This window comes from Bubalus bubalis, chromosome X, assembly GCF_019923935.1.
Source record: "Bubalus bubalis isolate 160015118507 breed Murrah chromosome X, NDDB_SH_1, whole genome shotgun sequence".
Classification (NCBI taxonomy): domain Eukaryota; kingdom Metazoa; phylum Chordata; class Mammalia; order Artiodactyla; family Bovidae; genus Bubalus; species Bubalus bubalis.
The window spans coordinates 62418521-62432116 of NC_059181.1; the positions used below are offsets into that span (position 1 = coordinate 62418521).

The following is a 13596-nucleotide window of genomic DNA, read 5'->3' on the forward strand; positions in this document are numbered from 1 at the left end:
AAAGGAAGAATAAAAGTGGAGATGTAAGCAAATGGAGGTCATATTTGGAAAAAAAGAATGAGATCAAAATAGCTGGAGAAGAGAGATTTGTACTGGGGAAGAATGGAAAATAAGACTGAAAAAGGCATTTTTGAATTTCTTCTTCTTCTGTGTGTTTTTGTTTTTGTTTTTTGACAAAGCACAATCTTTATTCAGTGGCCAAAGAATGGAAAGATGGTAACTAAGTTCACAGATCACCTTCTCACACACCTGGCAAGAGGGATTTAATTTTTGAGAGTAAAAACAAAGAGAGGAGAAGTGAAGCTAATGATGAGGAGGCATATGCAATAGCACTCTTGAATTTCTGACAAAAGAATTTCAACCTGCCTTGTAGACAATGGGGAACCATGAAAGAGTTTTGAGCGAGAGAGTGAAACTGTGAAAGCAGTTTTGGGGCCAATTAATCTGGCAATATGCACTGAGTATATCATGTGAGGAGAGATTAGAAGTAAGGAAGACCAGTTGGGAGGGAGTGACAGTCAGGGAGGAAGTGACAAGAGCCAGTATTATAATGGCAGTGTGTGTGCTCAGTCATGTCACAAAGCTCAGACTCTTTGTGACCCCGTGGACTGTAGCCCACCAGGCTCCTCTGTCCATGGAAATTTCCAAACAAGAATACTGGAATGGGATGCCATTTCCTACTCCAGGGGATCTTCTCCACCAAGGGATTGAACAAGCATCTCTTGCATCTCCTGCATTGGCAGGTAGATTCTTTACCACTGCACTCACTTGGGAAGCCCCAGAATGGTAGCACTGGAACCATAAAGTCATCTAAGCTTGAAAACATTCAGGCAACTCTGACTCTTTGTCCTCCCTATTTCATGAGATTTAGACATCTCTTCCCTCATCATGTCAATTACAATTGGCCTTCTTTTATAGAATGGTAGCACTGGAACTATAAAGGAAACAGGGAGGGCAAAGAGTCAAAGTTACCTGAGTATTCTCAAGCCTAGGTGACTTGAGAAAAGAAGATGCCACAAACACAAATGAGCAAGACAAGTAGGGAAACTGGTTTAGGGAGTTTAGTTTTTGACAATTTGGGTTGGAAGTAACAATGGAAGATCCAAGTGAAATTGTCCAGTGGGCAGCTGAAGACATAAAGGTGGAGCTTAGGAGAAAGGTCAGACCTGGAACTGAGTTGGCCTGGTGTAATGGAAGGAGCTCTGGAATTCTGGGGCCCTGGGGCCTAGTCTCTGCTCTGCCCCTAACTTACTAAGTCATGAGCAAGTCATATCTCAGGACCCGTTTCCTCCTTTGTAAAATGAAGCAGTGCCCAGGCCCTAGAAGATTTCCAAGGTACTCTCAAGGACTCTGAATCAACTGAATTGTATTCACATGCATATATGCTCTCTCCAAGAGAAAAATCACAGCTTAGATGAGGGGAGGGGATTAAATAATCCCCAAATGCTCTGACTATGACAGATTTTGGAACTCTGTCCACTTAGGGAATAAAAAAGAAAGAGCAGCAAGCAAACGGAAGAAGTAGTAAGAGTGAGAAAAGTAGGAAGAGAGAATTTTTTTTTAACAGTTTTATTGAGATGTAGTTTATTTACTATAGAATTCACCATTTCTAAGTATACAATTCAATAATTTTTACTATATTCACAAGGTTGCAAATTACCAGAGAGAAATTTTAAAGCAAGGAGATAAAATAAGGAACTAAAGTTAAAAGTATTACAATAAATGGAAGAAATAGTTACATCAAATATGACAAAGGGTTAACATGTATGTCAAATAAAGAATACATTTAGATAGAAAAGAATACCACTAAGATACCAATTCAAGAAGGATATGAACAGACAATTCACCCAAGAGAAAATGCAAATAGTGAACATGTGGGAAAGTGTTCAATCCCATGAGTAATCAAAGAAATGAAATAAGTTAAATGTTTAAGCCATCCAAAAAGATTTCTTATAAAGTCTAATGCCAGGGCTACAAGGGAACTGAACACTCATGTGTCATTGTGATGTTGAAAATTTGTGCTGTCCTTTGGGAAATCAAGCTCTATGAAACCACTCATGCTCTTTGATCTGGTAATCCCACCCCTGGGAACTTGTCCTAGGAAGAGAATTACAAAGAAGGAAAAACCTATATGCATTAAAACATTCAAAGCACAGAAAAATTGGGAGTTCCCTAAATGACCAATAATAGGAGAATAGTCAAATAAAATATGATCTACTGATGGATGGAATTTTATGTCATCATTGAAATGAATATGAAAGACTGTAACACAAGGAGAGTATTTGCAATAAAAATTTTTTTTAAGAATTTTAAAATATATGTACACTGATTGTACATATATGTATTATATAAACTAGAGAAGCATGGAACATGGAAAAATGAAAAGAATTGTCTAGGGTTGTGAAGTAGAGGTGAATATTTTCTTCCAAATTTTTATTTAATATTGTCATGCTGTTGCTGTTTAGTTGCTGAATCTTGTCTGACTCTTTTGCAGCCTCATGGACTGTAGACAGCCAGGCTCCTCTGTCCATGGGATTTTCCAGGCAAGAATACTGGAGTGGGTTGCCATTTCCTCCTCCAGGGGATCTTCATGATTCAGGAATCAGTGGAATTTTTTAATGCTGCTTTTATAAAAAAAGTTTTAAAGTAGGTATGCAATAGGGTTAAGCAAAGCATAAAAGTCAAAGGGGATGAAGGCAGAGAAAAGACCCCTAAAGGTTTTCCTTATGAGGCAATTTGTGTTCTAGGTACAGAAAAGTATAGGAAGGAAACCAGATCCAGAGAGTTAGGGGATGACTTTGTGGTGAGGAAATGGGATTCATGGTACTCTTTCCAGAAATTTGACAGTGAAATGAATAAGATGAATAGAATTTTTTTAAAGACAAAATGAAATCTGTTACAGAAGAGACTGAAAGTGATGAAGAAGGACAAAGGAAAAGGAAAGCGGGCCTTGATATCTAGAGAGGAAGAGGGAGCCCTTAAAAGAATGCAAAAGGAGACTCAGGGACATTGGAGCCTTGTTTTTCTGCAGACCAGCCCTAACCTTACTCTCTACAGAGATCCCATAGAAGCCAGGAGACAAGTAAGGGATCAAAGTCAGGTCAGCAAGGGCAGGGCAAAAGGAAAGGAAGGCTGGAGATTCAGGAGACCAAAGGGCTGGAAGGCGATTTACAGCGGATGCCTGGAAGGGTAAGCCTACCCTTCTCACAGAGGCCTGCCCAGAAATTCTTCCCATGGCTTGAGGGTTAGTTCCTCAAGTTTCACATCCCACCTCTACTCCTAGCAGCCTGTAAGCACAAAGATGGTGCTAGAGAGGAGTGACTGGATGGCAAACTCTGAGGGAAGTTGTCCTAGCCCCTGTGCCTTGCCCTGTCCTCAAAGTCCTAAAGCCTGATCTGAAAGAGCTGGTGACAGATTTATCATTTATCTAGGACAGGAGCCAGAGAAAGGGGAGTGACCAGTGAAGAGCCAGCTGTGGGCCTCAGTCCCTGTCACCACCCCGATCTCTGCACAAACCTGCTCCACCCTTTGGTGCTGGAATTTATGCCATAGACACGAGAGCTCCTCCCTCCTATTCTGAGCCATCCACTCTGCCCTTCATTAAGTACAGGAGAGCTGTCAAATATGTTCTCAGCAAACATCATAAAGAAGGGCCAATCCCATTCCTGTTCCAAAGGCCATTATCAGCCTGGGTCCTGCCCCTGAAGCTTCTCAAGGTCCCCATCCCATGAGAAGACTTCCACCCCATGAGAGGGCTCCCTCTCTACGTCGTGGCTACATACCACTCAACAGAGCCATGTCTCCAGCTGCATGTGAGGACCCTGGAAGGTAGGCTGTCTGGACTGTGCCCTAGGTCAGTGCCTGAGTAAGCAGGACTATCCTGTCTTCCAGGAGAAACCAGGGAGTGGGTGTGGGCGCTATATATGTCACATCCCAGGCACCTGTGATATGCTGAGGCCCCCACTTCTTGATTCTGGCTATCACCATCAAATAAGTCAGCCCAATCCTGAGATCACCCCAGCTTCTCCACCTCTCCAGTTAAATGCTCTAGTCTGGCTGAAGAAATGCATGCTGTACAAGGAAACAGGGGGAGAGGCCAGAAGTAATGTAGGACTAAGAAACAGGACCAGTGGCCCCAGGAATGGGACAGAAACAAGAGAAAGGAGTTGAGGAAAAAGAGTGGCTTCTAGTGTTTTGGGCTAAAAAGGAGAGGGCAACTGAAGGGTTTAGGAGTGATAGGGTCACATGTGATTTCTCTGGCTCCTCCTAAACCTTAACATGAGGGCCTCTTTCCAGAGCCCAGAGAAGAGGAAAAAGCAGCCAGATCCGGTGTCACTATTAGGTTCCCTCCCCTCTGCCCTGCACTCACCCCCTTTCTCTCACTTCCCAGCTTCCAATGTTACAAACTATCTGCCCGAGGGGTGGGGCAGCCGCTGTCCTGGGGGGTGGCTGTCCACCTGCATCTGCTGTCTTCAGGCAGGGACACCAGCACCAGAGAGGAGGAAGCCCTGGGAGGCCGGGACCTGCTACCCCTGCAGAGTTGCTGGAGCCGACGTCGGTACTTTTCCCCAGTGAGCAAATAGAGCACAGGATCCAGGCAGCTATTGGCGCTGGCCAGAGGCCGAGTCACTTTGTAGACCAAGTTGACGATGTTCAGCACCCTGCAGTCAGCTTCTAACAGCCTTGCCATGTAATAAATCGTGCGGGTGATGTGGAAAGGCACAAAGCAGACAGCAAAGACAGTCAGCACCACAGCGATGGTACGCAGAGAGCGCAGACGGGAAGATGACAGGGTGGCCCCTGGCAAGGGCCGATACAGGCGCTGGGCCGTGAGTCCATAGCAGACAAGAGTGACCAGGCAGGGAACACCAAAGAGCAGCCCCATGATTGCCGAACTGAAGTGCACATAATGGTCAAATTCCTCAGGCCGAGTGGTGTCATGGCACAAGACGGTGTCCCCCTTGGGGCTGGTGGTGACGAAGAACAGGTTGGGCACGAGACAGCCAGCTACGACCAACCAAACTGCCAGGCAGAGAAGGCCAGCAAGGCGTGGGCGGCCCCAGCGCAGCGCCCGCAGTGGGTGGCAGATGCCCAGGTAGCGGTGCACACTAATGCAGGTGAGGAAAAGAATACTACAGTAGAGGTTCCAATAGAAGAGAAAGCGGATGAACTTGCAGAGCCCAGTGCCAAAGGGCCAGTGGTTGCGGGCTGCGTAATAGTAGACAAGAGTGGGCAGTGATAGGACATACAGAGTATCTGACAGGGCTAAGTGGAACATGTAGGTGGCTGTTGCATCCCACGGTCGGAGGCGAAAGAGGAAGAGCCAGATGGTCAGGGTATTGAGGCCTAGGCCCAGCAGGAAGACAACTGCATAGGTCACGGGCAGCAGGATGAACTTGAACTCCTCGTTAAACTGGCAGTCCAGTTCCATCTCACTGTTGTCAGGATCTGAGTGGGTGCCTAAGGTTGTGAACAGTAAGGACTCTGTACCGGCCATGGTCCCCCTAGAGGCAGAAAGGGCAGAGTGAGGGTAGCTGGATTTCCCTGGCCGCCTAGCCCTAACCTGGGGAAAGAAAGCAGAGAATGGGGAGGGCAATGGTTGAGGCACAAGTAGGGGTTGAGAGGATGCATCTGGAGGTAACCTAGGCCAGCCTGGCTTCTTCCAGAGATCCCTTGGTCCAGCCCAGGGAGTAGTAGGTAGCAGGCAGCAGTGGGGCTCAGGAGGGCAGTCAGTGGATTTGGGTTGTTCTTCTGCAGCTAACTCTGTCCTTCAGATCTTAGCTACCTGAAGGGAGTTGGGGCCTACCAGGACCAGTGTGGGAAGATACCCAGACCCAAATTTTCTCCCAGCTCACCAGAAGAGCGACATCACTGTGAAGAGGGCATCTCTCCACACAGTGACTTCTCTCCCCTGGTCCCAGTGTCTCTGTACTACAGTGATCTCTGACGCCTTCCCCCAGCCTGGGCCAGCCCAGAGCCCCATTGCCACCCTTACCGAAGAAACTTGGCATGCATCCTACCTGGTCCCCTTGAGGCTGAGCCCAGCTGACTCTGTCACCCTCCCCCTTGGCAGCCAGAGGGCATAACCAAGGAGGCGGGATTGGGGGTGGGGTTCCTCCCATCCTGGGAAATCATTAGCGATAGCAAGGCCCATCAAGATTGGGAAACTGGGGCCCAGCGAGATTACTATTTAACAGCTTCTAAATGACAGTAGGAGAGAGTACACAAGGAAACGTCCAAGTTGACAGATGAAGAGCCAGGTCACTGGAGATAACCAAACCTGAAGGATGATCATAGAAATCTGTATGAGCAGAAAAATGGGAAATGAAGTTTTAGAAAATCTAAACTACTGATATAAATCTTAACTCCATGTGCATCTAATTATAAGAAATATATATATAGCACTAACTACATGCAAGGCACTGTTCTAAATGCTTTATACTTATTAAGGGCTTCACAGGCTCTCTGAAGTAGGTATCATGATTATCCCTACTTTACTGATGAGAAAACTAAGGCACAGAGAGTTGAAGTATTTAATTAGTCAAGATTTGAACCCAGGCAGGCTGGCTTTTGAATCAGGCTCTAACATGGACTTAATTGCTATCTCAGTGGCCTCTCTAAGCCACTGGCCACAATCTAGGAAAGGATAAGCAAATCCTTTCTGAGAGCCTACTATGTGCTTGGTCCAGCTCTAGACACTGGTAGTTCACCAGTACTAAACAAAACAAAAACTCTTACTCTAATGAAGCTTACATACTGGTGGGAAGGAAAAGATAATAAAATTAACAAGTAAAATATACAGATCATGATCATTGCTATGGAAAAAAGTATAGGAGAAAAAGAAAATAGAGTGTTTCTGTTTTAAATATTAGGGTGACTTTTAAACAAAGACCAGATGATTGTGAGGAAGAGGAAACATAGAGATGAGGTCAGAGAGTTCAGCATGAACCAGATCATGAAGGTCCTTGGAAGCCATTGTGAGGACACCTTGGCTTCTTCTTTCACTGACTGAGAAGCCACTGAGGGTTTAGAAGAGACAAGTGTCAGGATCTGATTCACATTTTAGAAGGCCCCCTGGCCAGCTCTATGTTGAGAACAGACTACAGGATGGTGTACACAGGAGGAAGACCAGATCAGAGGCTCTTGCCAATAAAGATGATGGTGGCTTGGACCGCAGTGGTGGAGGTTGTAAGAAGTGGCAGATTCTGGCCGGATTTTGAAAGTAAAGATAACAATAGTTATTGATAAGGGGTATAAGAGAGAGAGAGGAATCAAGAATAACTTAAGATTTCTGGCCTGAGCAACTGGACTTATACCCTTGACAAAGATGAGGAAGGCTATGAGAAAAGTAGATCTGGGGAAGGATGAGGTTTTTTCACCTGTCAATTTCAAGAGGCCTATTGAGCTGGAAAAGACTCTGATGCTGGGAAAGATTAAAGACAGGAGGAGAAGAGGACAACAGAAGATGAGTTGGTTGGATAGCACCACTGCCTCAATGGACATGACTTTGAGCAAGCTCTGGGAGATGGTGATGGACAGGGAAGCCTGGCATGCTGAAGTCCATGGGGTCGCAAAAAGTCAGACACGATTGAGCGACTGAACAATAATTACACACGTAAGAGGAGGTGGTGAGGACATGGTTCACTCTTCCCCAAGGATGCTAACCAACATGCTTCCCTTATAGTCTCCACCTCTTCCTACACGCCACCTCTCATCTCTCTCTGTCACCCTAGAAGACCCTTGTCTGAATACAGCCAAGAAAGTACAGATGCCAAACCTAGATGCTCAAGAGGCTAGTACTAGGGAATGCAGAATTGTCAGGCGCTCTGGGCCTGAGGTTCCTGGGACTAACTAAGGCTGAGTGATTATGAAGGTCTTAGGCTCAGGAAGCAAGCTCTGGGCCTGGAGGACTCTGAGGGTGAGAGTGCTCTTGGGAAGGGAGAGATGACTACAGAAGAACCACTCTGAAGGGAGCTGCAAAGCAATGGAGACTCTGAAACTGATCTTCAGGTTCTAAGAATATTACCCAGCTGGATCCTGGGAGGAGGAGGCAGGGCTGCAGGGGAGGCTTTAGGAGCAGAATCTAGATCTCCTGGAAGGTCCAGAAATCTCTTTGGGGGGAAAAACCTGAATATCCTTGCCCAGTGGTGGGGAGTGGGAGAGGGTGTGGATAAAAGGTAGCCAAGGAAGAAGAGATCATAGCCTGAGTCCTGGATAGCTGAACTGTGATATTGCACAAAAGGCCCAGGTGTTTGGAGCCAGACACACCTGAATTCAAATCCTTGTTCTTCCACATATTAATTGTGTCACCCTGGATCAGTTATCTCAGTTTTCTCATCAGTGAAGTGGGGTCAATAATATCAACCTTTCAGGGTTTTCTGAATTGGTTAATAGATGTAAAAACACTTTGCAAACTATGTGTGCTGCTGTGTTTAGTCATGTCCAACTCTTTGAGATCCCATGGACTGAAGCCCGCCAGGCTCCTCTGTCCATGGAATTTTCCAGGCATAAATACTGGAGTGAGTTGCCATGCCCTCCTCCAGGGGATCTTCCGGATCCAGGGATCCAACCTGCATCTCTTATGTCTTTTGCATTGGCAGGCGGATTCTTGACTACTGCGCCACCTGGGAAGCCCCTTAAAATGCTGCTGATCTATGAAGTATTTCGTACTATTTACTCTGCTCCCAGGGATGAAGCTGGCTTCTTCAGAGGAGGACAAATGTGATTTGAGGCTTGATATATACTCAAGAGGACACGCCAGTGTCCACAAAACTAGAGAAGCCCCAGCAGGAGCCAGTTTTTCTCCTACTGCTTCAAGCTGATTTAGCTTTGCCGTGTTTCTGCCGGTCCCTGGACACAGTTGCAGCTGCCGCCGCTGCCACCACTACCACCCAGTGGCTACTTCAGGAAAACACCTCTCCCAACATTCCCCAACCGGAAGTAGCTTCCGCTGATGTCACCTAGGCCAAAAGGAATGCCTACTTTATGAAAGGCTGCAGACCAGACTGGCTCTCTCCTGTGAAACTCTTCCTCACTTTCATTTCTGTGACTTTACATTACTCTGATTCTCCTATTCCTCTGGATATTCCTTCTGTCTCCTTCCCTGGCTCCTTTCTGTCCTCCTTCCTCCAAATGTGACCCTTCCCCAAGGCTTATTCCCAGAATCTCTTCTCGCCTCTCCTCTCTTTCCATTCTTCCATTGTTTATTCCTCTCTCCATCTCTCTCTCTCCATCCACTGTCATGATTTAACTTACAAGTTATGAATAATTATAATGACCAATGAACTGTGGTGTTGGAGAAGACTCTTGAGAGTCCCTTGGACTGCAAGGAGATCCAACCAGTCCATCCTCAAGGAAATCAGTCCTGAATATTCATTGGAAGGACTGATGCTGAAGCTGAAACTCCAATACTTTGGCCACCTGATGCGAAGAACTGACTCGTTGGAAAAGACCCTGATGCTGGGAAAGATTGAAAGTGGGAGGAGAAGGAGACAAGAGAGGACGAGATAGTTGGAAGGCATCACCGACTCAATGGACATGGGTTTGAGTAAACTCTGGGAGTTGGTGATGGACAGGGAGGCCTGGCGAGCTGCAGTCCATAGGGTCGCAAAGAATTGGACACGACTGAGTGACTGAACTGAACTGAACTGAAATTCCAGCATACAGATCTGTCTCCAACCAAATTTCTCTCTCACACTCTTATCACATTTGATTTCTACTGAGATTATGGCACATACCACAGACTGCCTGGAATTATACTCATTTGTGTTTTTATCTATCTCCTCCAGATCTTCCCACTCCCAAATCATACCCAGAGTTACCTGAGAACAAGCATTTGGTTTTACTTCTGTCTTTCTCAAAGCCTTCCAGGTAAAGTTATGATGATATATGTTCCAGGATTTTTTTTCCAAATTATACACCTTGTTGTCCAAAAAATGCCTTTCATTTCAATGTTAAGAAAGTAGATAAACCTTATACAAGAGCCTATGAGCTATGTTGTTTCAGTCGAGTCCGACTCTTTGGGACCCCATGGACTGTAGCCCGCCAGGATCCTCTGTCCACGGGGTTCTCCAAGCAAGAATACTGGAGTGGGATGCCATGCCCTTCTGCAGGGGATCTTTCCGACCCAGGGATTGAACTGGCATTCCTTACATTTCCTCCATTAGGCAGGTGGGCTCTTTACCACTAGCGCCACCTGGTGTTAAATAACTATTTGTTGCACGAATGAATAGTCCCTGTTACAGTTAATTGAATTGAATGATTCTCACATCTATAAGCCCTGTATTTATTGTTTGCTGTAACATGTATCCACTTGGGTATCTCATTGATATCTAGAATTTAGTGTGCCAGGCAAAGTTCATTATCTTCTTTCCCATGACAGAAAGGAGCAACATGGATACTGTTGTTGCTGAGATCCTTTGGTGCCCCTACTCTTCCAGTCTTCCCCCTCTTGGCCCCTCATATCTAATATTCATAAATGTCTTGATGACAGTTTCTCTGCAATGTTAACTGTTTCCTCGGGGCCTAAAGAAGGACAAGGGAGAAAGGCATGGTTTCTAATCTCTTTCTCTGAGTTGGGGGTGGGGGGAGTGGGGAGGAAGGAAGGAAGGAAGAACAGGAGAGAAAAGTGAAATAGTGGGGGAAATGCACGCTTTGGAGTCATACAGACTTAGAGTTTACCTATGGCTTCATCACCTACTAGCTATAGGACTGTGGATAAGTATTCCTAAATTTCTATTTCCTCATGTATAGAATGAGGACACGAGTAGCGACCTTGTTGTGAGGAGAAAATGAGGCAATGTGTCAACTCTCAGTGTCTGGCAGTTATCAGCCTCTTAATCATTAGGAATTAAAGTATACGTGAATTTGGAGGGTTTGGAGATTGAGAAGTTCACCCCAATTGCCTAGGTTTTCTTTGTGAGGTGAAAAAGTGAGGTCACCTGCTGAGAGTAAGGTGCAATGTGGAGTGGAACAAGACAGTCCCCACAGGCTTGATGGAAAGGAGCAGTAATCTGAAATCCCGAGCAATCCAAATTTATTAGTAAAATCATGGGAGACTGGCTGGTTCCATATAATTGTATCCAGGTTAGTGTTGTAGCAGGGGTCTTTTCTGAAGCGTTCCCTTTTAGTGTTTCTAAATGTCTGCTCTTTATCTCCAGCGAGGCTGTTAACAACTTTAGACTAGAGGCCAGAACCTCTGTGTCCAGTACCTAGGACAGCAGGGGAAGTCTCTGTTTCTACTATTTGATTAGTCTGCCTCCTCTCCATCCTCCCACACTGAGACAGTGCCATTGTCCACATGCCACTTAAGTCTGCTGGTATGCTGTCAGCTGCAATAACAGAATATTCCAACTCAGCTGAGTTTAAAATAAGGAAACATATAATCTAAGTCCAGGAGCAGGGAGCTTTTGAGTTGGCTAATTCAACAGTTTAACATTGTCATTAAAAAATTCTTTATATGAAGAAAGACTCTTTCCATCTTTCTGATCTGTACCCTTCAGCCGGTTGTTCAGCAACCATCATGGTCACAAGGTGGCTGTTTTATTTCTGGCATTGCATCCAACCAAATGTGGAAATACCACTGATGATAGGAGAGGAAGGGCTCTCTTCCTGTGTGTTTATTTTTATTACTCAGGAAACCTTTCCCAGTATCGCCCTACCATGCTTCCCCTCATATCTCAGTGGCCTGACTTTCATTATGCCTATAACTAAACCAACAACTGGCAAGGAGGATGAAATGACCATGACTGGCCAAGAGCAGAAGTGAGCCATGTGGAGGAAGGTGGGGTACCTGAAAAATGAGGATTCTGTCCACAAGAAGGAAGGGCAAGGACTTCCCTGTGGTCCGGTGGATAAGAGTCCAGGCTCTCGAGGCAGGGGACCCAGGTTTGATCCCTGGTGACCCAATGCAGCCAAATAAGAAAATAAATAAAGATAGATAGATACAGATATATAAAAAAAATCCACCTGCCAGGGCAGAGGACACAGGCTTAGTCTCTGGTTGGAGAAGATCCCACATGCTGTGGGCAACTAAATCCCATGTACCACAACTACTGAGTCCGCATGCTTTAACTACTGAAGCCCATGTGCCTAGAGCCCCTGCTTCACAACAAGAGAAGCCACCATGATGAGAATCTTGTGCACTACAAGAAGAGTAGCCCCAGCTCTCTATGCAACTAGAGAAAGCCCAAGGGCATCAATGAAGACCCAGCTCAACCAAAAATAAAATAAATGAATTATAAAAACAAAAAGAAGGAAGTGAGAGATGCCTATTGAGTTGATAAACAATGCTGTCTGCTGTGATGCCTTATGGAATAAGCCAACCATTTCTCACTCAGAGATCTGATCATCACTTCCTAACTGGAAGGGCAGGTTTGGAAATATCATTGGGGTGTGCAGAGTGAGGGTGGGTAAAGACCTGAAAATAGCTCTCCCCTCAATCTATCACAGGGGCCAGATACTTCACCATTAGAGATGCATTCCTTTGCCTTCTTACTCTTGCCTCCTCATAAAATGCAAATGTGTGTGCTAAGTCGCTTCAGTCCTATCCACCTCTGTGTGACCCTATAGATTATAGCCTGCCAGGCTCCTCTGTCCATTGGTTCTCCAGGTAAGAATACTGGAGTGGGTTGCCATGCCCTCCTCCAGGGGATCTTCCCGACTCGGGGATTGAACCCATGTCTCTTACACCTCCTGCATTGGCACTTTACCACTAGCACCACCTGGGAAGCCCTAAAATGAAAATACTCCTTATCAAAATGAAACCAGAGTGATGGTTCTCTTTGGGAGACTACTAACTGGAAAGGGACACAAGGGAATTTTCTGGGGAGCTAGAAATGTTCAATATCTTGATCTGGACATAGGTGTAATTTCCTATTACTGCTGCAAAAAAATTACCACAGATTTGATGGCTTAAAATACCATTTATTCTTTTATAGTTCTGGAGATCAGAAGTCCAAAATCAGGTTCACTGGGCCAAAACCAAAGTATAAGCAGGACTATGCCTGAACTGTGACAGCCATCTTGCAACTATGAGGGACTACTGGAGAGAATCCGTGTCCCTGCCTTTTCCAGTTTCTAGAGCTGCATTCCTCCATCTTCCCTTCCTCCATCTTCCAAGCCTGTAGCATCGCATCTGGCTGCAATCCTCACACTGCCTTCTGTCTCAGCAGTCAAATCTCCCTCTGTTTCCCTCTCATAAAGAGACTAGTGATTACATTTAGGGCCCACCCAGATGATCCAAAATAGTCTCCCCCCTCTCAAGATCCTAAATTTAATCACATCTGCAAAGTTCCTTTTTTCCATATAAGGTAAAATTCATTGCTTCCTGGGATTAGGACCTGATATCTTTGGGGGCCCATTATTCAGCTTTCCACAGTAGGTAAAAATTCATCAAGCTGTGCAATTGAGATTTGTGCATTTTACTTTTGCTAAATTATACCTCAGTCAAGAAATGCACATACTTCAGGAAAAGAGAGAATGATTTAAGTTCAATCATAGAAATGAATTAAAGGCCTACCAGATCTACTTTCTTCCTGCTGGGAGGACCATGGACCTGATTCGAAAGAAAGGCTAAGCTTCAAATGTGGGTCTAAA

At 45.4% G+C, this 13596-nt stretch overlaps 1 protein-coding gene across 1 annotated transcript; it reads right to left on the reverse strand.

Annotated features, from left to right (window-relative positions):
- Nucleotides 1-1572: 1572 nt before the first annotated feature.
- Nucleotides 1573-6157, reverse strand: P2RY4 (pyrimidinergic receptor P2Y4). The gene has a single exon (XM_006074191.4). The coding sequence runs from the start codon at nucleotides 5495-5497 to the stop codon at nucleotides 4400-4402; it is 1098 nt and encodes a 365-aa protein (XP_006074253.3). The 5' UTR covers nucleotides 5498-6157; the 3' UTR covers nucleotides 1573-4399.
- Between the last annotated feature and the right edge of the window lie 7439 nt (nucleotides 6158-13596).